General features: G+C 34.0%; 1 protein-coding gene across 3 annotated transcripts in view; it reads left to right on the forward strand.

Annotated features, from left to right (window-relative positions):
• Positions 1-25,233, forward strand: part of LOC149076907 (uncharacterized) — a 29,846-nt gene extending 4,613 nt beyond the window's left edge. For all 3 annotated transcript variants that reach the window (XM_089244623.1, XM_089244624.1, XM_089244625.1), the window contains exons 3-13: positions 9,744-9,858; positions 12,263-12,376; positions 12,899-12,958; positions 15,074-15,142; positions 17,874-18,047; positions 19,967-20,079; positions 20,186-20,252; positions 20,810-20,976; positions 22,039-22,120; positions 22,245-22,430; positions 24,346-25,233. In XM_089244623.1, coding sequence (XP_089100749.1) covers positions 9,744-9,858; positions 12,263-12,376; positions 12,899-12,958; positions 15,074-15,142; positions 17,874-18,047; positions 19,967-20,079; positions 20,186-20,252; positions 20,810-20,976; positions 22,039-22,120; positions 22,245-22,430; positions 24,346-24,411 — 1,213 coding nt within the window. In that variant the 3' untranslated portion in view covers positions 24,412-25,233. The remainder of the gene's footprint in view (positions 1-9,743; positions 9,859-12,262; positions 12,377-12,898; positions 12,959-15,073; positions 15,143-17,873; positions 18,048-19,966; positions 20,080-20,185; positions 20,253-20,809; positions 20,977-22,038; positions 22,121-22,244; positions 22,431-24,345) is intronic.
• The last annotated feature ends 373 nt before the right edge of the window (positions 25,234-25,606 follow it).

Genomic DNA, 25,606 nt, shown 5'->3' on the forward strand with positions numbered 1-25,606 from the left:
TCAAGTACTCAAGATATTCTTCATTCAAAGAATACTGCTTTCACGTCCGTGAATGAACTCAAGCCATCTACGACGCAAGAGGTAAACAAGAAAGCTAAGGCCAAATTACCAAAGGCTAAAGCTCCTTCTACAATGAAAATACAATGCTACCGTTGTGGTGATGAAAATCACAAGGCTCCTTCTTGCAGGAAAAAAAATCTTCATTGTAAACTGTGTGGAAAAAAATGTCATGTTCAACAAGTGTGCCGAAGTAAATCCAAGCTACACAAATTAGAGGATGTCGGTGAGACTTTTTCATTGAATCACATAAAAAGTGATCATCCGCTGCTCACTACAGTATTGATCGAAGGTCATCCAGTTGCAATGGAAATCGACACAGGTAGTGCAAAGGCTCTGTTGAGCTATTCTACATTTCGACAAATTTCGGACAAGCCTCTCAGCAAGACCAACGTTAAATTTCACACCTACAGTCAGAATATTATTGTTCCCATGGGAGTTGTCAAAGTCGCTGTTGCATACGAAAATCAGCGAATGGAACTGCCTGTTTATATTGTGGAACAAGACTTTTCTTCAATACTTGGACACGAATGGATAGGGTCTCTGTCGCTGAAGTGGGACCGCATCCACCAAGTAAAAACACAAAGTGTCAAAGCTACAAAAGAAGCTGTTTTGGATCTAGTTAATGAGTACAGAGATATTTTTGCTGAAACTTCGGGGAAAGCATCTAATTACACTGCTAAATTAGTTCTCAAAGAACATTCACAGCCAGTCTTCCAGAAGGCTCGACCTGTTCCTTATGCATTACAGCCCATGGTGGAAAAAGAATTACAGCGCCTTGAAGTGGAAGGTATTTTGCAAAAAGTAGAAACTTCTGACTTTGCTACACCAGTTGTTCCAGTCAAAAAACCAGATGGTTCACTTAGACTGTGTGCTGACTATTCTCATACAGTCAATCCTCAATTACAAGTGCCACAGTATCCTGTACCAAGAACAGAAGATCTGTTTGCCAAGTTGTCCAAAGGAAAAATTTTTGCAAAGATGGACATTCGCACTGCATATCATAGCATACCTGTTGATGAAGCTACATCAAAGCTGCTCACATTAAATACACATAAAGGTCTGTATCAACCGAAAAGATTGATGTTTGGAATAAATGCTGCCCCTGCTATCTGGCAAAAGTACATTGATTCAGTTTTATTCATTTACTCAGTGTCCACATTGAAGGACTATGTATTTTCTTTGATGACATTCTGTTAGCTGCTGAAAATGAGCATGAGTTACTCTGCAAGTTGAGAACTGTTTTCCAACGTTTACGGGAAAATGGGTTACATCTCAATATTAAGAAGTGTGAATTTTTTGCCAAAGAAGTCAACTATCTAGGATTTACTATTTCGTCAGGTGGTGTGAAGAAATCCAGTGCCAAAGTAGAAGCTATTTTGAAAATTCAAAGACCTTCTAACGTGAAAGAATTGAAATCTTTTCTCGGAATGGCTACATTTTATGCAAAGTTTTTTCCTCAACTATCTGCAATTGCTGCACCCTTACATGATCTCACAAAGAAGGATACAAAATTTAAATGGTCTCAAGCATGTGAGGGAAGCTTCAGGAAAATCAAAGAAGAAATTGCGTCGGACAAAATTCTGGTACACTATGATCCACAAAAGCCAATTGTGTTAGCTGTGGATGCAGGGCCTCGAGGACTGGGTGCCGTCATCTCACATATGCTTCCTGATGGATCAGAATGCCCAATTTCTTTTGCATCCCGTACTTTGACTAATAGCGAAAGGAACTATAGCCAAATTGATAAGGAAGCACTAGCCATAAAATGGGGGATCGAAAAATTTCATTATTATTTGATGGGACGTAGATTCACATTGATCACAGATCACCAACCATTGATACACATATTTGGAAAAAAATCAAAGTTACCAGGATTATGTGCTACACGCTTACTTCACTATGCTCTATTCCTGCAAAATTTTCAATTTGACATTTGTTACAGGAAATCTGAAAATAATGGAAATGCAGATTGTCTGTCACGATTTCCACTTGCTTGTGAAGAACTGTTTTCAATGGACAGTGTTTCATTGCATCACCTGGAACACATATCAAAACTTCCTATGAGCTACAAAGAAATAGCTATCGCTTCTTCTCAAGACCCTGAATTGAGGCCGACATTGGAAAAATTACGCCAAGGTATCACTTTAGGTGCAAGAGATAGAAACTTTTCCTTACAAAGTGGGTGCATCATGAATGGACTTAGAGTCTACATACCCAAGAAATTTCAAAATTCAATCTTGGAAGAGCTACATGTGGGTCACATGGGAATTGTGAAAATGAAAGCGTTAGCAAGATCATATGTGTACTGGCCAAAAATTGACACAGATATTGAAAGACTTTGCAGAAATTGTCCTAGCTGTGCTCAGTTCAAAGGTTCTCCACCTAAAAATGACATTCATTACTGGAAATATCCTTCAAAACCATGGGAAAGAATTCATATAGATTATGCCATGTATGGGAACAAGACGTACTTACTTATTGTGGATGCTCATTCCAAATGGCCAGAAATTTACATCGTTCCTAATATGAACTCTAAGACATTGATCAGTATTCTGGACTCTTTGTTTGCACGTTATGGAATGCCAGGTACCATAGTCTCTGACAATCAAAGTACGTTTGTGGGGGAAGAGATGCAACAGTTTCTGAAGTCATGTGGAATACAACAATTCACTTCACCACCTTATCATGCAGCTTCCCAATGGACAGGCGGAACGACATGTTTTCAACTTGAAGCAAGCATTACGATGTCTCAAAAGTAAAAACCTACCCGAACAGAAAGCTCTCAATATCTTTCTTCTTGCCTATAGAAGAGCACCTCAGGTTTCTACTGGATATAGTCCAGCATCATTATTTTTAAAAAGGGAATTGCACACGAGATTGGACTTATCACGGCCTGACATAGTCAGAGAAGTAGAAGCAAAGACCAGAAAGAGAGTTACATTTCTTGATCATGTTTACGAGGTGGGACAGAAAGTGGCTGTAAGAGACTACGGATCTCCATATAAAAAGTAGGTTTTTGGTGCTGTTGTTTCCAGAGACGGGGAACTACAGTATACTATATCGGTACAAAATCAGCTATGGAGGAGACACAGTGACCAGATTCGTCCAGTTGGACCAAGCATAGCGTTAACTCCAGCGATAATACCAACACCATCACAGGAAGTAACTCCTGAACCAGTGCAAGCACCATCACTTCAAGACAGTGATGTTCCATCGCCAGAGGTGGAAAGTTCAACCATGACACAACCAACTGCTGTTAAAGGACATGATCCTGTGTTGAAGTCCCCAGACACACCATTAGCTGTGCGACAGACCCGAAGAAATATGAAACCTCCAGAAAGACTCAATTTGTAAAGGGGGAGGAATATGATATATCGATTGTATATCGATTATGTAGTTCATCCTTATTATTTAGTTGCAAGTGTGTGGCAACACTATGTTTTGTTTATGTTTGGTAGAGTAAAGATGTCAGTAGAAAAACGGACGCAGCAGGTCTTGAGTCTGTCTCATTGTCCACATATTTAGTCGTTATTTCTTGTTTACAAATCTAAATACACTACAGCGGCACAGTTGAAGATGAACACAAAGATGCCACACTGTATTCTCTTTCGATGTAGAGCTCGGAGAATCAGAAAAAGAAAGGAATTAGGGAGTTTGAATAATTTTTTTTATTTAACTTTTATTGCATGAAAATATATGACTGTTTCTCCTCTAAAATGCTCAAATTTTTAGGGATCAGCTTATATACGGGTTTTCAATTTATTGTGGTTTTTTTGATTCTGAAGTGAGGGAGGTTGGCTTACACATGAGTATGTGCGGTTTAATTTTTTTTTTTTGGAAAAATTCTATTTCATTTTTCAACATAGTCTCCTTCAAGCTCCATCACACTTTTTTCAATGATGTTCAAATTTCTTTATCCCATCGTAAAATTACCTACATTTTCTCTAAATCTTCAAAAAAGTCATTTAGAACTGCAATGACCTAATTTGATGAAAGTTTTTTTCCACCAAGCGAAACTTTTAATATTGGTAGTGAGAAAAAAAATCATGTGGGGCCAAATCCATCAAATTTGGTTGATGAGAGATTTGTGCAAAGCCTAATTTATAATATTAAGATAGTAACATGATTGCTTTCAAAATATTACAGTTATAAGTATCACTCTTCAAAATATGGCACAATACGTTTAAGCACAAAGAGTTTTGAGGTTTATTTTTTAGCGTTCTGAGTTCAGATTATAGCAATTACTTTGGAAATGGATGACTATAAGTTCCTTGCAGTGAATTTTTTTTTTTTATCTAAAAGAAGTTGAAAGCTGCTCAGATCAAAACTGAATTGAAATAAGTTCATGGGGACTCTGCATCATCATCAATAAAGACCATTTATTTTTAAATCAATGAATTTAAATGGGTTGTTCAACCACCGAAAAGGAAGAGTATTATGGGCGTCCTGTTTAGGCCACCACCTTGGAAATCTTTGGAAAAGCCCATAGTATCATCATGGAAATTGCATAAGAAATTTTGATAATTGCATAACCAATTTGGCCATTGCAATAGTATGTCTGTGAGATGGTACATTGGCTTGGGGAGATAGAATTGTTTGGTTTGTCAATCTTTGCCGTTTCATTTACTGCTGTTCTGTCAAATTTCCCAGAAATATGGCATAAAGTTCTCCAGTTATTCTCTGACCCTTCTGGAAGTAGTCTATATAGATTTTGTCTTGAGAATTCCAAAAAACATGGCCATCACTTTTCCATGAGACAAAACAGCCTTTGCCTTGTTTGGGGCTGTTTCACCATATTATACCACTACTTTGACTTTTGTTTTGATGCTAGTATACAATAATATCTATGCTTAGCCCACAGTCCAAAAATTGATGCCAAAAACATTCAGGATTATCATGCAGGAGTCAATATTGACTAATTTCTTTTGCATTCACTTTTGATCAATCGTCAGCTATTGTGGCACCCATCTTGCACAAAGCTTTTTCATTTCCTATTTCTTATGGAGAATTTTATTGTGAACCTGTTCTATTGAGATGCCCACAACATCAGCTATCTCAAGCAACTTTAATCTGTGATCTTCCATGATGGTACTTTCCAATGATTTCCAAGTTGGTGGCCTAAACAGGATTCCCATAATACTCCTCTTATTCTGTGACTGAGCAGCCCATTTAAATTCATTGATTTAAAAATAAATGGTCTTTATTGATGATGATACAGAATTTCCCCATGAACTTATTCCAATTCAGCTTTGATCTGAGCAGCTTTCAACTTCTTTTAGATAAAAAAAATAATTTCACTGCAAGGCACTTAAAGTCATTCATTTCCAAAGTAACTGCTACAATCCAAACTCAGAACAAAGCTAAAAAATAAAACTCAAAGCTCTTTGTGCTTAAACGTATTGTACCATATTTTGAAGAGTCATACTTATAACTGTAATAGTAATGAGATGTGTTTGTTGTGGGAGGGTTCCACTGTATATTGGTTGAATAATTGTTTTGTTTTTTCTATTTATCTATAATTTGTTTCTGAAAAAGAAGTATTCAGCTACTATAGCCTATAATATACGCAATCAGCGTTAGAATTGAAAAATAAAAGTCATTGGTCCAACAGGCCAGTGAATTTGACAACCTACTAGTCCGCAGACATTATGAGTGGTCTGCTAAACGGAATCTGTTCTGAACCATAATAATTGACTTTCCTAAATATTCTGTATTATAATTTAGAAGAGTGATATACCATGAAGGGATGAAAAAATCATAGAAAACAATTACAACTCAGTCAAATTTTATAAAATTCACCACTATTAATTCTGTGGCTTTATTGATAAACAAGTGTAGAGGTTCAAAGAGTCATTCCTTTTTAAATTACATTTTAATGGACTGCTTAGTACACATACTGTATAATACAACATATCAAAATCAGTTTCACTCATAAATTTTTGAATTTCAGCGAAGGCACAGTTTTTAAAATATTTTTCACAGCAATAAACATTTATCATTCGACACTTAAACAGCTGAGATAATATAAAAACTAATACAAATCATGACTCGGATCGGTGATTCTCCCATAGAAGTTTCTTCCGCAATTACCACATGTATCACCGCAGGGAAGGGGGAAGAGAAAATTTTTCACCGCTGGTCCCGCTGACCACCACAATTTTTTTCTCGGTGGTACGATTGTTTATTCAGTGGTCTTGGACCAGTGGACCACCGATGATTTCAAATGCAGATATTAATCAGTGTAAATGCATGAAATTATTCAAGGTAAGGTACTATTCTCACTTTAATATAGAAAATAATGTATTCTTCATAAATTAGTCATTTGCTTTAAATGAACAAGCAGAAATGTAGTAGAACCACTGATTTAATGATTTCTTTAAAATTTAATGAATTTCTTTTAGTCTCCGTGTGTATATTTGGGCTCAGTTCAACCCTGATTCAACTATTTCCTCAATTTGAGAAATAAAACTGTTGGTTTTTCTCCTATTAGTTAAATTAATGTTTCAAGGTATATAATGGAGCTGGGAATCGATTTAAATTTTTAACTGGTCGATCTATAAATTTTAATCAGTTAATCAACTGATTAATCACATTTTAATCTTAATATTTTCAAATGCTAATCATTCATAGTATTGTTTATATAATATTAATTGATGCTATAAAAATATATTCTATTCATTTCATGCATCTATCTGCTGATTGGAGGTAAACAAATAGAGAAATAGATTAAAGAAATGAGGTCCGCCTGCTTCTGAAGCTATTTTATATGCTGAACATACTTGTCATATCTTGGAATTTCTTAACTTTGAGCTTGTCGTTTTTTTTTACCAAGTTATTTTAGGTTTGTCATTGATTTCATACTAATTTGAATTTTCATACTGTTACTTTTCCCCCCCTTGAAACTGCTCTTAAATGGTACTGATGGGGAGGGGAGTGATGTATCCCAAATAAGAAAATTGCTGCTCACATTGGAGACTACAAATTTTGTTCATGTTTTCAAGAACTTTCATGAAACTTGATTTGAAACTGAAATAATCATGTTTTTTTCTAATCAACTTGTATTCTGCCATATCAAAAAATTTGATCAAAATATTGATTCGAAATATTTTTAAATATGGTCTCTTCTGAAATGAGAGGATTATATAATTTAAGACATCTAATCGCTTTGATCAAATAAATCGAGTTAAATTATAAATTTTTAATACAAATTTGAATAAACTGCAAGTATCAAATCACCACACTTCACTCACGATTTGAAATATAGATGGCAGCACTAAAACCTCAGACAACACTATAGTCTGTTTCAAGTTAACTTTGCAGTGAAGAGAAAGGTAGAGAGTATATTCCTTCGCCGCAAAATATAGGTCTCATATATCGGAGGTTTAAGATAAACCTTTATACAGAATATTTCGATTTTTTCTATGATTTTGAAAAAATACTGAAAAAACATCGTTGTGAACCGATGTTTACTTGTTTAAAATTTTTAAATTGTAAAAAATAATGGTTACCATTATCAAAAATCCATAGCAACGGCAACGACACTCTGGCGCGATATCCTAGAAATTTTCCCCTCCAATATCACTGTCATGTTTTTTCCGTTACACAATTGTATACTGTAATATATATATTTTTTCGTTATTTGGTTGAATTTTCTATAACGATACAATTTTTCATTGTTTTACATGCAGTTATAGGCTTACATAAGAACCAATATTCAATCAGTTTTATTTTCTCCCAAAAATAGGCTTCAGTGAGTTCAGATATTCACTCATAGATTACTGGAAGTGTTTCTCTTCCACGAGAGTGCCGATACTATTGTGAGAGGCTGTTTATGGGTGCAGAAGTTTTGGTTAGGTTTTCCTTTTTTTTTAATTGTTTATTTTTTGCCATGTTTATGGGATAGTTTTAGTTTCCGATCAGGGAGAGTGTTGACAGAGTCGCGACTTCCACTCACACGAACAGACGCGATCTTCCACCCACCTGTTTCTCCCGATGCCCCTTGCCTTTAGTGTCTCTTCAGATAAAATAAATGAGAGCGGGGGGGGGGGATCCACAGTGGTCTGGGCTTTCATCTTTTATGTGACAGTTGTGTCTTTATTTTCACCAGAGATAGACACGCTAAAGTTCTCTACTCTTCCATTCCTAAATACTATATTTTTGGTTTTTGAATACTCGCTGTAAACAAAACTCGATAAGAATCATTCGTAATAACCATGAGCAGCCGCACATCAACCGTAACAAAAGACAAAAACTGTCGTGTAAACAAGTGGAATCGACGTATACCGTTCAGGGAAGGGGGGGGGGGTCAAGCGACAGAAATTTTGGCGAGAAAAGTGAGTAGAGAAATTCTAAACTTTTCCGTATCATTATTATTATTTGGTGCTATTCCTGCATTTACACGTGAAAACCGAGTTAATCTGCTTCTTCTCAATTTTATTTAATATTAATTTTTTCCATTTAAATTGAAGAAAAAATTAAAAATCCCCAAGTTTTTGAGAGTCATGGTTAATATACAGTATTTTAAAATTATACGTTGCTTTCATAATATTGTTTGGATTTTTTTTTTTTTGTAAAAAAATGAGGGAAGGGAAACATTGCAGAAACATATGCCTGTTTTTTGAAATTTTTAGTGTTACTTACAGCACATCACATCACATCAATGAAGAGTAAGTGACACGCTGATAGAAGATAATTATTTTTTCTGAATTTTAAAACACTTTCTAATCAAAAAACAAAACAAATGATTTCAAAAACCTCACTTTAATTTTCTGAAAGTATCGACAATGGTTTTCTTTCAATTCTATAATTATTACTAATTTAACTGTGCAATTACGTTACACGTAAAAAATATTTTTCTCAGTGAGATTGGCGAGAATCAGCCATACCTTACCGAGGCTGCGCATCGATACATTGGTTAAGAGGCTTTCGTTCCCATAGCAACGAGTGATGCGGTTCCCTCGTAGCTTCCCCTTCACTGCAAAGTTAACCTGAAACGGACTATAGATACACGCTCAGACTGTTAGGTACACATACTTGCACTTCCAGCATAACTCATTCATTAGTAAATTGCCCATAGTGATAGACTGAAGTCTTGCCCTGTTGGAAAGAAAGAAAGCAAATTTTTAATTGCATTTAACAATTGATTGATCAACCAACCCGACTACTCAATCTGACCAGCTCTAATATCTAAATATAAAATTTGTGCATTCACTGAAGGGAAGTGTGTCATTAAGATACCTACATTTTCATTGCTGGGTTTTTTTTTTAAATTATGTCAGATGTCTAGCCTTTTTGTGAAATGGCTGACCTGTCAGGCCACTTCACAAAATCAGAGTTGTATGTAGGGAGGAGTATAAGCCCCCCCCCCCCCCAAGACTTTGAAAAAATGAAATTTTTTAAATTAAAATATTGAAAAAGAAAATATTGTAATCAATTTCTGTTGATTCAAAATTTTTTTTGAAGGTCAGTGACTCAAAATTTTTCTGGAAAAGATTACTTATTCCCTCACTCCTCAAGACCATGTGCACCCTTTTCAGTGGTAAATCCTGCATACAATCTTGTGAAAAAAAAGGGCCGTTATCTGAAGTCTATTCGAAGTGCTGAGTGGCCAGAGATTTTTTTACCTTTTTTGTATCGTATTATATAGTTGAACTGAGTTATTCGTCTTTTTCATTGTTATTCAGAGTTAATCAAGAATCTTTCGTTGAAGAGGAAGCAAAAGCCAAGACAAAAGAAAAATTGCATGCTCGCCAACAAAAACTGATGCTATTAATTGCTCAAGAAAATGAAAAATATCTGGTAATTTATATTTCTTTCATGTTGCTTTTTCCTGTTTTTAGCTGATGTTATGTCAACTTTCTTATTTTCATCTGACTTCTTCTTTCTTTCCCCCCCCCCCCACCAGGGCCATAACTATGCGGGTGCAACAAGTGCATCTGCCCAGGGCCCACTTGAAATGGGGGCCATACAGAACCTAAATTCAAATTCTTGCACAGGAATGGCTAGCTATGGCTCTGATCACCATCACTTTCATTCTTCATATTGTATTTATATTTGGTTTTTTTTTGTCCCCGTTCTCTCAATGTTTTTTTCTACCTCTTCCAAAAGATATATTTCACTCACCAATATTCATGAGCATTCTTGCCATGTGTTATATGTATGCATCTGTGCTGTCTTAACGCATGGGCCCACCCGAGCCTGAAAAAGAAATGGTTGAGTTTTTCAAGAATTTGCCATGTAGGGCCTCAGAAAAATCAGTTTTCCCTGGAGCCCATGATTCTTTCAAGATTCAAGATGGCCTTGTTCTGCATTAACAAGATGTTTTGCCACCTTAGAATTGCCTATTTTAAAAATCGAGGTTGCAGACTGATTCCGTGACAGAACTTTTTATCCTCTTTTTTGCACCCTGTTGAAAACTGAAATTTATATTTTCTGGGGGAATATCAGAGAGGGTTTAGGAATTTCTTTTATGGTATTTCTAATGTAGTTCTATGAGATGAATTGTGCCAGAATGGGGTTATCATTAGAGCCCGGATTATATGCACTTATGAATTCATATACAAAAAAATATCCCCTCATATAATATATGTATATACCGTGTATGCAAATAACTTCTACACATTTTTTATTCAAGCATTTTTTAATTTTTAGTTTATTGTAGCTGCTCAATAATGAAAATAGCAGTAACAAAAGAATTTTGACACTATTTCTAAAAAAAATTTAACACTTTGACATATCTCTAGAAATAGCCAGTAATATTCTACAAATAACTTCTACACATTTTTTATTCAAGCATTTTTTAATTTTTAGTTTATTGTAGCTGCTCAATAATGAAAATAGCAGTAACAAAAGAATTTTGACACTATTTCTAAAAAAATTTAACACTTTGACATATCTCTAGAAATAGCCAGTAATATTACAATAAAACAGTTAATATTCGTAAGATACTTTATAAATATATGTATTAATTCACTATATTTCACCTGTGGTGAAAAAAAACGATGTTATGAAAATATTAGCAATATTTATTTGAAAAATTATAAAAAAAATTGAGCGAGCTTAAATAAACCTTCAAAAATATACACTTATGCTGAAAATTCTTTGATTTTATGCATATGCACATATGCATTTGCATATAATCCGGGCTCTAGTTATTATGTTACACCTATGTCCACAATTCTATGATATCAGCCTCATACATTGTTGATCATCGTACGTATAATTATTAACTTTAACTTTCATTTCAAGTCAGTAACTATGATTGGAACTTTACATCCAACTCATAAAATAGTCTGTCTCATGTGTGTAACATGATCCCAATGTTTTCGCTTTTATTTCAAATACAGCGAAACCTTGTTATAACAAAACCCTGCCGACCTAGAAAAAATATCGCTGTTGAGGGATATACACCTGTATATAACTGTATTGTTATACTTATTTCAGAATGTGTGTTCTGAGTCGTATGTGTGGCTCCTAATGTATTTATGTTGTCAGAGTTGTGCTTGTTTTGTGTTCTGTTGATGCTGCCATCTGGCTTCCTTTTTTTGGAGTGGTGATGATAAATGCTTGAATTTTCATGTTATGTAAGTATCATGTTGAAAGACTGCCTGCTCTCTGCAGAGAGACTTTTAAACTGATTGGGCTACATGGCTCGATTAATAGGTGATTGGTATGATAGATCCTACTATATTGTATTTAAGAGGTATGATTATTTACATGTAGTGAAATGCCTATATAACAATACCCAAGGGACAATAGAAACATATCGTTATGGATAAAGTATATTAACACTATGATAGGTGTGTATATGGACCAGATATTTTTAATATATCATTATATAGTCATTATATATTATTATAGAGGGTATTGGTGTATAGGATTTTCACTGTATTACACATTATTACATGTGCAAACAAAGTCTGATTTGTTTACAAATCCTGCTCCTTCTATGCTCTTATGTCTCATTTCCTTAGTGTTGTCTGGTCTATAATGTTTATTTGGTACATCTTTATTATAGATGTTATAGTGGCATTGGCAAGATGAGGAATTTACATGTTTAATATAATTAAGGCAGATGTGCATCAAGGTCACTATGACAAGAAAGAGCTCTTGATTTCTTGTGAATCTTATTGACTTATCAGCCTCTGCCTTGAAGACTTTGATCTTTCTTGATTGTCATTTATTTATTTTTGAATTTCTGTAGAGAGAACTGAAAATCATCTCAGAAGAAGAAGATAAAAAAATTCCATGGGAAGTTGCGGCTCTGAAAGGAGAGATTGAGGGGCTGCAGAAGAAGCGGAAACAGTATGAAGAAATAGTAAGACATGTTTTGCTGTGAAATCTAACTGCAGTATCTTTCTGAGCCCATCTTATTGGTCATATAAGGAAAGCAACTGCTAACACGCAGTTTTACATAAATCAGTCAACATTAAAATTCACACCTGTACATTAGATCAAATAATCAGCTGTATCATGCTACATAAATATTTTGACATTTCTTGGAGGAGAGGAGCGGTTATCATATCAACAAGTATAAATCTCTCACTAAGTATAATACACTCACTGGTCATTGTTTAAAATTCGATAGAAAGTGACAGGTCACACATATGAATGTTTTGTGATAAATTTTCTTGTATTCACCTGCTTTGATTGATTTTTGATACCAAATTGTGTGAGAAAGAGGTATTATTTTGACTATGGCATTTCATCTAATTGTGTCAGTTTTTTTACTCTAATGTTTTTCTTATTAGTTTTTTTTTGAATTGATTAATATGCAATTTACATCAATTTCAATTAATTACCTTCGATTAATGATTTTTTTTGTGCACCCTTTATATAGCTGGCAAAGCAGAATATGGCGCTTCAGTATCGGATCACTGATAATATTTTCATTGATAGGGTATGTATCATATGATTGCAGGAATAGTTTTTTTTCTAAACTCTGTTTTTAAAGAATACATATCAATGTATGAAAATTGTTAAATATAATTCCAGTACATTAAAGTTTTATGTTTGGGCTTCTGATATGTTCAAATTGTGTGACAGCGCTGCATATTTATAAATGTTAATGAGTAGAGATGGGACGGACATTCAGCTGCTATTCTGTATTCAGCCTATTTGGTCCTTTTGCGAAATATTTGGTTTAGCCAAACATCTGTGTAAATCTAAGCACAACAAACTAGTTTTAAAACATTAATTGGAATTTTTTTTTCATAAGTTAACAATTTACAGATTATGGTTTATTGTGCGGTGCATACCTATCCCTTTCTTGTACTAGAGTTTATGTCAGGGTGAATTTCTAGGATAAGTAAAACACGAAACTGAAAATAGAATTCTACCGCAATAATGGGGAAGCATGAATTACACAAGTTCACTAACTGAAAAATATACTTAGACAAGAAACGTATTGAGGTACTGAAAGGGGCGAAAAACATCTAGAATAGAAAAACGTCATAAATTTTATGATGCATTAATACTTGAGAGTAAATAGTGGTTGACATTTTCTTAATTTGATGTAAAATTGTAACAAGTGTTGAAGAAAAAAAATTGATTTTGTAAGTACAGTGATACCTCTGCTTACAAATTTTTTGGCGAACAAAGATTTTTTTTCGTGATTTTTCTGCTTTAGCTAACAAACATTTTCAATGATATCAATGCACATACTAACATAAAATAGCTGCATCGTGAGCCGAATTTTCGCACCAATAATCATCAGAATTACTGTCACTAGAGCGCGGCTTACTCATTTCCACCTCGGAATCTTTTTAGATGTCCCTACACTTCTCTTTCTGAAATTCTTTGAACTACTTCGTATAAAGTGAAAGATTCAGCCAAAATAGAAAATGCATTAAAAATAAGGTAGTGTATGTTTTCAGAGCATGTGCTCTTTCAGTGCAAATCTCTTAGCATTTAACTGAATGGTCTGGGAGATTATCTTTTCCATCTGCATGTGTCAGCCACAGAAATGAGCTGACCGAATCACAAATGGATGGGGACACTAATGAACTTGATCGAGTTATATCAACACAAGCTTTTTAGTAGCCTAAAGCTGGTTTTGGCTGCAGGGCCATCTTAAGAGATTCGTGGGTCCTTGGGCCAATTGGTTTTTCTGAGGCTCTACCTGGAAAATTTCACTTAGTTCCCATTTTTCGTGAGGTCTTGGCCGTGCATTAAGATGGCACTGGTTGGCTGTATACATACTGGAAAATGAAAAGATCTTCAGCATCCTCTTTACTGTATATTCTCATTTATACAATTTTGAAGCTGTTCATTCTATCCTTCACTCAGTTTTTGTCTTTTTTCCAGTATTTCTTGGTGTTATAAAAAACTTATTTTTTAAATTTTGGGCGGAAGCTGGAATGAATCAAACAATTTTCCATAGAAACCTATGGGAAATCATTTTTTGGCTAACGAATGTGATTCCAGAACAAATTATTGCCATTAACCGAAGTATCACTGTAATATTAAAATATAATATATATCATTGTTTAATTTGACTGTCAGTATCATGGCAATAAAAATCTTTCAGTTACCAGTTTTTTAATATATGTTTAAATAATAAATTGCATAATTAAAATTCAATATCAATCATTTGAAATTACCAATAATTTTATTTTAAATTAAAAACCCCCAATTTTGTTTGTAATTGTGATGAGTTTTAAGAAAATTGTGATATTCGACTAAAACATTAGCTGAATATTTGGTATTCAGCTAAATCACTATTTGTCCCATCCCTATCACTGAGCCGTGAGAGTGATGAAAGTAAAGAAATACAGTCAAGGCTTTACACAATGTAGTCAGTTCTCTCCATCAAAAATTGACTAGGGAAATAATTTTCAATGTAAGTCAGTGAAAATATGAGCTTTTTGATAAAAATTTTGTTAATTGAAGCTCATTATAAAGAAGCTGCTGTACAATATTTCTAATGTCAAAAGTGTTGTATCAAAATTTTCAAATTTTAGCAATGTACGTATTGGTTGAATTATCTGATTTCATTTTTGTTTTTAATTAACAGTATAAGACTGATGCGCTAGAAAAAGAAGTCAAGGCTGCTTGGGAAAAGAAGAAACAAAATATAGAAAAGGTTGTTCTGCCTATTTTAACTTTGTTAATTATTAGTTGATCACTATGCTTTGCACTTTTATCTCACAGTTACATGTGAGCTTTTAAAGTGCTGTTCACATACAGGGTGCATAGAAAAGTTCCTTTATATTGGAATAACTCACAAATCTTCCATCCTAGAAGCATACTTCCAATTGGGAAAAAAATATCCAAATAATGTTTAAACCTCAAATGCATCATTCATGTTTCAAGGGGTTGCATAGTTGTTTAAAAAAAATAATTACTTTTTATTTGTGATCAACTTGTCCTAAAAAACTCAATTAGAAATTTGTTGCTCTGCTTCTCCTGATCCCAACAAAAAAAAATTACATGTTTTCAATGTAATATTTGCTTAGATATTCGAAAATCAATGAAAATGAAAAAAGAACACCCTAAACCAGGGGTCGGCAAACCGCGGCTCTTTGGCCCCTTGAGTGTGGATCTTCCACAAAATACCATGTGCGGGCGCACAAAAACTCCAGGTTTTTACAAAATCCTGTTTTGACACGCATTTTGGCTATTTTGTTCTTGCTCCCGTCCCCTCCCAAGTAAGTCATCTTTTTCACTGGTTTTTCCGGAAAAAAAAGGGTGAAATTCTCACGCTGCTATCACATGACACTTCTGCGGCCAATCATGTGGGTCGAAACTGGGAAGTTTGGGAAAAAGTTGTCAAAAAGGAGGCTTTTTTCTTAAGGTACTCAGGGTCGATAGACGCAAAAGACGAGTCTCCTCTCAGAACATGGAGGGGGGACCTGCAATGTTTTCCATACTAAGGAGCATCAACCTCTACTCTGTCAGATCATAGAAGACGATGCTCCTGGGCCACTACCTCTCATGACGGCTCTCCAGAGGCGGCATCTCTCCATCCAACATCGGTCAACACTGCTAGGAGCCATCCACCAGGGACCACACCTCTGAAGACGACGCTCCTGGGCCACTACCTCTCATGGCGACTCTCCCGTGGCCACCTCTCTCCATCTGCATTTAACATCGGTCATCTCTGCTGAAGCAATCCACCAGAAGCGACCATCCGAAGACGATGCTCCTGGGGCCTCTGTCCCACGAGACGGCCTACCTTGGGCCGGAGGACGCGGCTAACATCTCGTCAGATAAACTTACAGTGAACTTGTCTTCTGCACATTTCCCAGAGAAGGGAGCTAGATATCCGTAAGACAACAAGTAAAATAATAACTTGATAAACTTTAAGTAAAGTTTATCAAGTTAATTTTAAGCAGCGTTATAGAATGAAAGAAGATGTAGTGTTGAGGATTTAAAAAGGTATGTTGAGATGATTGGATATATAGAGAGGATGAACGAAGGAGATAGACGAAACAAGCATACAAGACGAGTGTGGATGGGAGAGTTGGAAGGGGTCGACCTCAACGAACGTACCTGAATCAGATCGAGGACGTTTTTAGCAAAAGTGCAATAAAAAATTTGACATATTTTTTGATTAAATATGTTATCCTATGGCAGTAAAAAATTTTACATATTTCCAATGTTTTATTTTTTGAAAATTTAAAAAAAAAACATAAAAAAAACAGCTTGCCCGCATGATAAAATGACATGGCATCAATGTAACTACACAATATTGAAATTAAAATGAAGAAAATGGTTTCTTCTTGAGGACAAAAACAAATTAAAATCATGTCAAGTTCAATGTTGCAAACATTGTTTATTTATGTCCTTATGCGTGATGGTAACATGTTTACAGTAGAGCTGTGATAATCTGAGGTAGATGGGACCGAGGCCACCTCGGATTATCAGAAAACTCAAATTATCTAAAAAATAATAAAAAATGCTTCAAATGTTGGTTTTACTTGAAAAGAAAAAGGCAAGCAAAAGGCAGGACTAGCATGCTTTTACTGTATTTTTTTTTTTTGAATAAGATATATATGAATTTTCATTACTTGAAGAAATAGTCAAATTTTTTTGTTTCAAAACAGTGCTTCTGTTGTTAGTAACAGTCTGACCATAGTTCAAACTTAGTGAGCATAGAAAAAACTTTTTATTTTTTTTATTTTTGAAATAATTTTGCATTATCTCCCTGAGATTACAAACAGTACAGAGTAGAGATCTTATGGTGCCATGGGATAAGTTTGAAAAAAAATGAAGAATGTGAAAAAGATGCAAAGATGAGAGAGGGATTGAGAAGAGTTGAGGTGGGATTGATGGTGTAGGACTCTGAGACACAATGGGTAATTGTTATAATAAAATATCACTCCCTCGAATGGACCATTTTTACTTTGGAGGGTTGCTAAGAGAGGAAAAAGTTTGATTGTTTTCTTTGTAATGGTGGACAATGGCATTGCCCCCCCCCCCCCCCAATTGCTTATAAAGCAATTTATGTAAAGTCATAGTAAAGTCAAGTTTATGTAAAGTCATTGACAAGGCAGTTAAAAGCTATAAAGGGCTGGGAGCTGCCTAGTCCCTTTAAAACAAACTACTGTACAAAATATATGTATTACATAGTATTTTCTTGGCAAAAAAATAAAGAAGTTGGATTCTTGGAGGAAAAAAAAAGAGAGAAAGAGGGTTTCTCACAAGAAGGGAATTCAAAAATTTTCATTACCTCGTATTATCCAAAAACTTTCAAGACTCCGATTTTCGAGATTCTATTGTACTTAATTGATATACATAAAACAACAAATATTTTTGGCAGTTTTGTTTTTTTATTTTTTCTATCATTTCATATTGTATGTTTTTGACTGAAGAAAGCTGTTGAAAAATGTGAAGAGGACAGTAGGAGGTTTACAGCCCTAGAAGTACAGCTGAATGAAGCCAAGTCTCTTGCAGAGCAAGCTTTAGTTGAGCAAGAAGAAGTCACTAAAAAATGGAACATGAAGGTCAAAGAAATGACCCAGAAGATGAGTGAAGATTCTGCCGAGGTATGTTTTCCATGGCAATCCTGTGTTTTCTTCCTTTTCCTCAAATCCATCAATACTTCTGTATTATCCTACTACAGTAGACTCTTGGTAATCTGGCATATACCAGACCAGGTTGTGCTGGATTACTAAAATAGCCGGATTACTGGAAGTTAGTTAAAGAAGTCCATCTAAATAATATAAACTTCTGCACATAGACATGCTTTCCTCCTCTATGCTGGAAGAAACACACCTAATTACTAGAAGGACCAGACTAGCACATGGCCAGATTATTGAGTCTACTTTAGTTGCAAATTTAGATCGGTTTTATATTTTGGTGTTTTTGCTGCTGGTTGGTATGAAAAAACATTATTAGCTTGTGTAAAGCATGATATGATAAACTCTTGTTGTGGTTCTTCAATCTAATGATAAAATCCTAGCCATGCAGTCACAAAAATTGATGGTTAGTTCTTACAATTGAGATAACTCTGGGAAGAATACTGTATTTTTTAAGAATGTCATGTCTGTTGCTTGCCGCATAGCAGAAAGATGTGCTATAATGTATAACCAGTGGTTTCCCAACTTTTGCCTTCCACATTAGTCATACCACAAGAGAGTTGGCTGTAATATATTTTATAATTTTTAAAAAATTTAAATTTACTTTTTTTATTTTCCTTATTTATTTCTCATTTCCATGTTCTTCATTGTCATGTATGGTTTGTTGTCACTATTTGTCAAAAGATGAAGAAACACTTAATTTAAAAATTACTTCTAGTTGCTGTTAGATTTGTCTTTATAAAGCAAAATGAAATTACTCGTCCTTTTCATTTAATCTTTGATGTGTCACAAGATATATATGAAGTGGGTGTATCTGGTTCTTTGATATAAATCTGGGTTGTCATTTTAACTGATCAAAAGTATCCAAAACCAATTGAAAAGGGGCAAAAGCTATTGAAATATGTCAAATGGTCATAAAACTTATGTAGTAATAGTTTTAACTGTTTTTCTGATATTAAATTTTAAATTCAAATCAATTTTTACTTTTAACAAGCATCAGAATTTTTTTGTTAATAAAATAGAGGTGCATCCATTTTGACTAGTGGTGGTTTTAGCTGTGCATAAAACCTGTTTAAACTGCACTGGTTGATATCAGTTTCGACTATTTTGAGTAGTTTACCATAGACATCTTCAAATAGCTGAAACAAACAGCAGTCAATTTTTCCATTGTTTAACTTTTTTTTTTTAATTTCACTATGTTAATCTGTTTATGCATATTTTAAATTCATGCAGTGTTTTATGTATGGTTATGAGGTGAAGGTTTTGGACAAATATGGTAAAAACATTGCAAATACTCTGGTTTTTGCCAATTTTGTCCAAAACCTTGATAATCCTGATTCATATTAATTACACTGCTAAAAAAAACACAAGGAAAATTATGTTCTTAAGTGAATTTTAATGGTTTTGGAGAATATTAGGAATGCTGATTCCGAATCTGGCATTGGTTTTGTCAGATTGTCTCTAGTTTGTGAGATAAAGTGAAAATTAAATTCAATGGTTATATATAAGTAACATGCAAATCACATTGTTGAGAGTATACATTGTCTTAAAAACTAAAATCAATTTGAAAAAATCAGCACTAGATTCCATCATCCCAAGACCAAGCATCCCAAAATGACTAAAATCACTGAAATATCTTTGCCAATGATCTTTTGCATGTATTTATAATGCATAGTTCTAATGTGATATGTACACTGCTTATGGTATTACCAATACCCGATTTCTATTTTAGAAATAGAATGGTACTTTAGATAATTATCTATTTAACAGGTTTATTACCTTATCCTGTATCTACTTGTAGGGGTTTCATTGTGCATCAGTTTGGTTATATGTATATATTTCTTTTTATTATTTACTGATTTATCTTTTTTTATCATATTTTTCAGTGTGAAAAACTGAAAGTTGACATCGAAATTCTCAAGAGCCATCAGAAAGTTTTGGATAATGTCATGAAAAAAAGAAGTGATATAAAAGCGATTCAGAATCAGCAAATGAAACGGTACATTTCTGTGTGTTTATTGTCTTGAAATTATGTGATCTTATAATGTTAAAATCACTAGTTTGTTCATGCCCGTTTTTTAACAAAACTTTTCCTCATTCAACAGAATTGAAATGTTCAGAAAATCAAGAGAAAAGGCAAGAAAAATTGCTACTGAAGTTAGGAATGCTCTGGTAAGTGATGTTTATATGTTTTTTATGATACATGTTTTGTTTGTATATTGATTCATTTAAACTCGGTGATCCTGGTACTTTTTATCCTTTTTTCAAAACGTCTATAAAGTGTGAACGTTTTTTTTTTCAAATTGATTAGAGTATCTAGAAATGCAGCTTTCCCTTTTCGCTAAACATCAGTACATTAAACAATAAGAATTGAAAGAATAGAAAATGGTGTTACCTATCATAGTGATTATGAAAACATAGAAAAGGTCAAACTAGACAATGTTTTTATTTTAGATAAAATATATCTTGAGAATGTTATCTTCAAGGTGTTTTTTGTGCTAGTATGATTTCTCATCAGAGTTTATTAAAATCAATAAGAAACATTTTCCCCATATAAAATTTTCTTCTTTTTTTCAGAGATTTTAGGAGAAAAGTTTTTCCTCCCATGTAGATCTCCCATTCGATTATAGCCGAGTTTTCTGATGAAACATTTCTTCCCCTCGCCCTTGTTATTCTCAAACTAGTGCATGTTAACTTATTTTTGTTATAATGAGCTGTAATCTTTTAAGGAGGTGGACCGTGCAACTCTCAACATGCTTAGCCAACTAAATGGTAAAGACACGGAAGAGTCTATGGCAAAGCTTGATCTACAGATTGTCAATGAAACTTTAAAATCTGTCAAAAATTCTTTGGCCCGAGAAGACAAAAGAGATTCTGAATTTCAAGTATTGTTTGAGTAAGTATCAATAATTATTTATTACAGTATTATTTTTCATAGTTGAAACAAACAAACCCAAGCAATGGTTATGAAAAAAAAAATGTGTGTTTCATAGTGGTGGAGGCAGTGTGCAGTTGCGTGATGGGGCCATCATGCTGGACTTTCATGGTGAGAATCTAAGTTTGAATCTCTCTCATTTGTGGCACATTGGTAGTCGGCTGAAGTTGGTTTTCCCACCTTTGAAGTGTGAATGCAAGTGAGGCTCCCATTTGAAAAAATCACTCTGCAGAGAGCAGAATATGAAAATTAAAGCATCCACTATCTCCATGTCAAAATATGAAAGACAGGGTAGCACCAGTATAACACAAAACGAGCATAACTCTGATTAAATAAATATGTCGGGGCTATTCATATACACATACACAATGCTTTCCTCCATGTACCATGGCAGAAATTCCCCCAGAGGAATGTTTATTATAGAGTGCTTATTGTGTGGGGTTTTTATTAATTCAGTTGAATTTAAATATATCTGTTTAATGTAGATTATGTACTTCTTTAATATACATAAGTACCTTTTTTTTTGATATTTTGGAGGAGGGGCAACACTTCTAATTGAACTTAGTTCATCAACTAATCTATGAAAAATTTTTGCAGTGAATAAATACTCAAAAGTGAATTTTTTTGGTGGTGCTAACAACACCAATTCAGAAAAGATGCCAACAGTAACATAAACTTGATGGTGTGATGATGATATAACGATAATTTATCTATAACTGTATTTTGTCATGCTCCACAGAATATCATCATATCAAGGTTTCACTGTATATGATTTTCTTTATAAAGATATTCTTTATTCAAATATCTGTACAGCAAATTTTTTGATGGATTGAAATAATTTTTGTATTTCAGCTGTATTAGTCTATCTTTTATTTCTTTGCTGCTATACACTTTTTGTTTCTGAAATGTGTTGTTTTATATCTCCCAGTGTTCTAATTTAGACATCTGGCTTCTGTTTGATTTTTTTTAACAATGAAGTTCTGTGATTAATGAGTTCTTCTCCCCCTCCCCCCTCCCATTTAGAGAGGAAGCAGTAAAAGTAATGAATGAAAGGCAGCGGACATATGAAGAGGAAATGAAGGCTCATGAAAAGAGCATTCTTGATGTGAGTTTACAAGCTCTTAAAAAATAGTAGTGTTAATTATTTTTAATGGTTATGAGTGCAGTTTTAATGGTTGTGATTCGTTGAATTTTCTGGAATCAAATTGCTTTGATTTTCTTGCAATTAGGTTTTCGAGTCATTGGGAAATCAAATCAGAAACAAAATCAATGAATGTATGCATTCTCAACAAAGCTATATGGAATCATTAGCAAATTTTGGGAGTGAAGTGGAAATGGAGAAGCAGAAATTCGAGGCAGAAGCTAGGGATATTGATGCAAAACACAAATATTATGTCAACAAAGTCAGACAGCTGGTAAATGTTACTTTTATTATTTAATTATTTGTTCTTTCAGTGACTGTTTTTTTTTAGAGTTGTTGAATCTTGATTCCCCTTCCTCTCTTGCATATGCCAGTGAATGTGAGTGAGAATAAAAAAACATTCAAGTGTGTATTGTCTCCTTCAGTTAATAATATTAACAGAAAATAGTAGTTTTTTTGTGTATCATTTGGGATTTGCAACATAAAAAAAATTATGGTTTTCTTCATTTAAGTATGGGTAGCTTTTCAATTTACCTCAACATGAACGCCACAACCTGGAGTTGTCCTTAACCAATCAGTAATGGTCTCTCTTAAGAAGTGTAAACAAAATAAAAAGAAATTGATTTGAACTATAAAAAACCCAAAAATTTTATTCTGGTGTACAAAGCCAATTAACAACGTTTGATGCAAAAAACTCACCCCTCCTCCTCCCCCCCCCCCCCCCCCCCCGTTACCCTATAAATATTAGCTGGAATCATATGAGGGAAATGTAAATTTTCCCAGGCTATCAAATTTGAAAGGTGAAGGAAATGACAGAACTTCATTACTTATGATCATATTTTTGTCTTAAATGTTAGGCCATTCGAAGATAGATGTAATACCAATAATTTTTCTAAGTTTTGCTTCTCAACGAATCTTAACTTTGGTTAATTGACTAACAAATATCTTTACAGACTTTTTATTTGTGTGGTTGACAAGAATCCGCTCACTAACCTCTGCTTCTGGAATGACTTTTTTAACACTATATCTAAGAGGTTTCTTTGTTCCTCTATTTCTGGAACTCATCTTTTAGATCTATAGCAGTAGTTAGGGCCGACTTTATTTTCAGTTTCGTCATTCAGTTGATACAGTCAATGCAAATAGGTACAACATTAGTGTATATTCATTGATTTCACTTGCTCAATCATAGGAAAAACAGGGGGAACAGTGTGTAGTCTTCTTAATTCCTACCCTCCCTGAAGAAATATCAAAATTATATTAAAATGATGGATTAAATAATTAAAAAAGATAGAACTTGAAATTGAAATATCAGTATTAGATCAATTCAAACTTTCAGAAACAATTGAAATATAAAGGGCACAACAGATAGCAGCATAATCACAAATGTAAATCTCCATATAAATGCTTATTGTAACCTTGTATGAGCAGCTATCAGACCAAGCACCATTTTTAGTGAAAAATAGAGAAAGTACTAAAGTAAAATTTTACAAGAGGCCATTCTGAGAAGCTAACTGAATTTTAAACATCATAATGGATTCCATATACCCTGGATTTCCACTCGTCCCAATATACCTTAATGCAGGAGTTCTCAAACTCTTTCCACCCGCTTTTGCCCATTTCTCTAATCAAAGTTTGCCTGCGGCTTCCCGGAGCAGTTGTGTTTTTTGTTGGGTTTTTTTTTTTGGTTTTTTTTTTTGGTTTTTTGGTTTTTTTTAATGATGTGATCAGCATGTATTCCCAAAAAATCATTACAATCTGTCCAGGAAATTTGTTAGTGTTAGTAGACATCCATGCCCAACCCGGGATTCGAACACAGACCTTCACAGTTAGAAGCTAGCTCCCTAACCACTAGACTGCCAGGTGGCAAACAGGCAGTTTAACAAAGAGTCTCTTTAAAAAACCTTTGTTTGGGTGCTGCAGAGTGGGGGGCCTGACAAAGGTTGCTGTCGCACCTTTTGAGAACCCCTTCTTTAATGGATTTTAAATTTCCATTGACATTACCCCTCTTTTTAAAATTTTACATGTACTGTTTTTCTCCAAATGCAATCCCTTTTTTTATATTAATGCTTTAAAATCTCAGATTTATTTGTGTGTTGAGTTAGAGTAATCACTGTAAGAAAAAAAAGTCTTGAAATTTGCAGTTTTAATGTTCCTTCCATCACCATTAAATTGATTTCTTCTCCCAACAGGAGGAAGAAATCAAACGGATTAGAAGCAATTCAGCCAAATGGCCTCCACCGAAGCTGAGAAAATGAAGTTTTCCTCATTTGGATTCAACAGGATTTGCCAATCCGATGATGGACTTGAAAACAAGAATCTCTTGTCAGTATTTATAATGTGTTAAATGCCAAATTTTAATGCAACAATGTCTTTAGTTTTTGATTCCCGATGAAATTTAAGAAAAGGCTTGTGCCATTTTTTGAACTTTATAAATTTTAGATGAACATAACTTTTTCCATGACAGGTGTCAAACTTTGAGCATAGTGGACTCCTGAAGAGAACAAATTTTTTATTTGTATTGAACAAATTAGTGAACAATTATGATGACGTGAAGGGAGGTCATATTTTTATGTAGGTATTTCTTGCATTTTATGTGGTTTTCTTCATTTCCATTCCAAAAGCCATTCAAAAATAAGGAGATATTTCTTGTTTTTTTTTTTTTAACTGTAGAACTTTCAACCTCTGCCATTTTATAATAAGCTCAAGGGTGTTGCAGTAGATAATTGTTTTATAACTTCTGCAGGAGACAGAATGAATAAGTTTAGAGCTTCCAATTACAGAGCTGCTATTTGTTAGTTTGATAATGAAGTGTGTGTGTGTGTTATTTGGAGCATTTTTCGAATATTGGCACAAGAAACTCTTCTTTAGCAAATCAAATACTTGAACCTTTTTTGAGATTTCTTTGATTCGTTCAAAATTCTACATCAGTTGTTATTTATTGAAATTATTATCTTGTGCCGTGTTGTTTAGAATAGCTGTAAAAAAAACATTAGCGATGAAAAATCTTCCTCCCTAACAAAATTTAAGAAATGATGAACGTTATAGTCCTGTGTAAAGTATGTGAAAGAGCTGTGGAATCACAATACAAAACACATACACTTTTGTAATGCTGATGAGAGTATGTGCACACTCAGTGTGTCTTCAAAATGTTTCATTGATGCACAATATTGCTGTATCCCAATCTACTTAGATTTCTTTTTTTAATGTGCCAGGTGTAATTAATCATTTTATTTCTTTTATGTGTGCATTTATTTTTTTCTCTTCCCATTTACATGTACAAGGCTTCCAGATTAATAAATGTTGATAATTCCGAAATGTGTATTCCAGTGCTTTTTTGTTTCAGGGTTCAAATCTGGGTGAAAACGCATAAGTACAGGGCGTCCATAATTAAAAGACACTGGTTTCGCCTGTAGGCTACTTTAAATTAGTCATCAGAAAAGTGTGAAAATT

This window comes from Pholcus phalangioides, unplaced genomic scaffold (genome assembly GCF_987345545.1).
Source record: "Pholcus phalangioides strain wild (caught in Gottingen) unplaced genomic scaffold, Ppha-v1.0 ptg000015l_1, whole genome shotgun sequence".
Taxonomy (NCBI): domain Eukaryota; kingdom Metazoa; phylum Arthropoda; class Arachnida; order Araneae; family Pholcidae; genus Pholcus; species Pholcus phalangioides.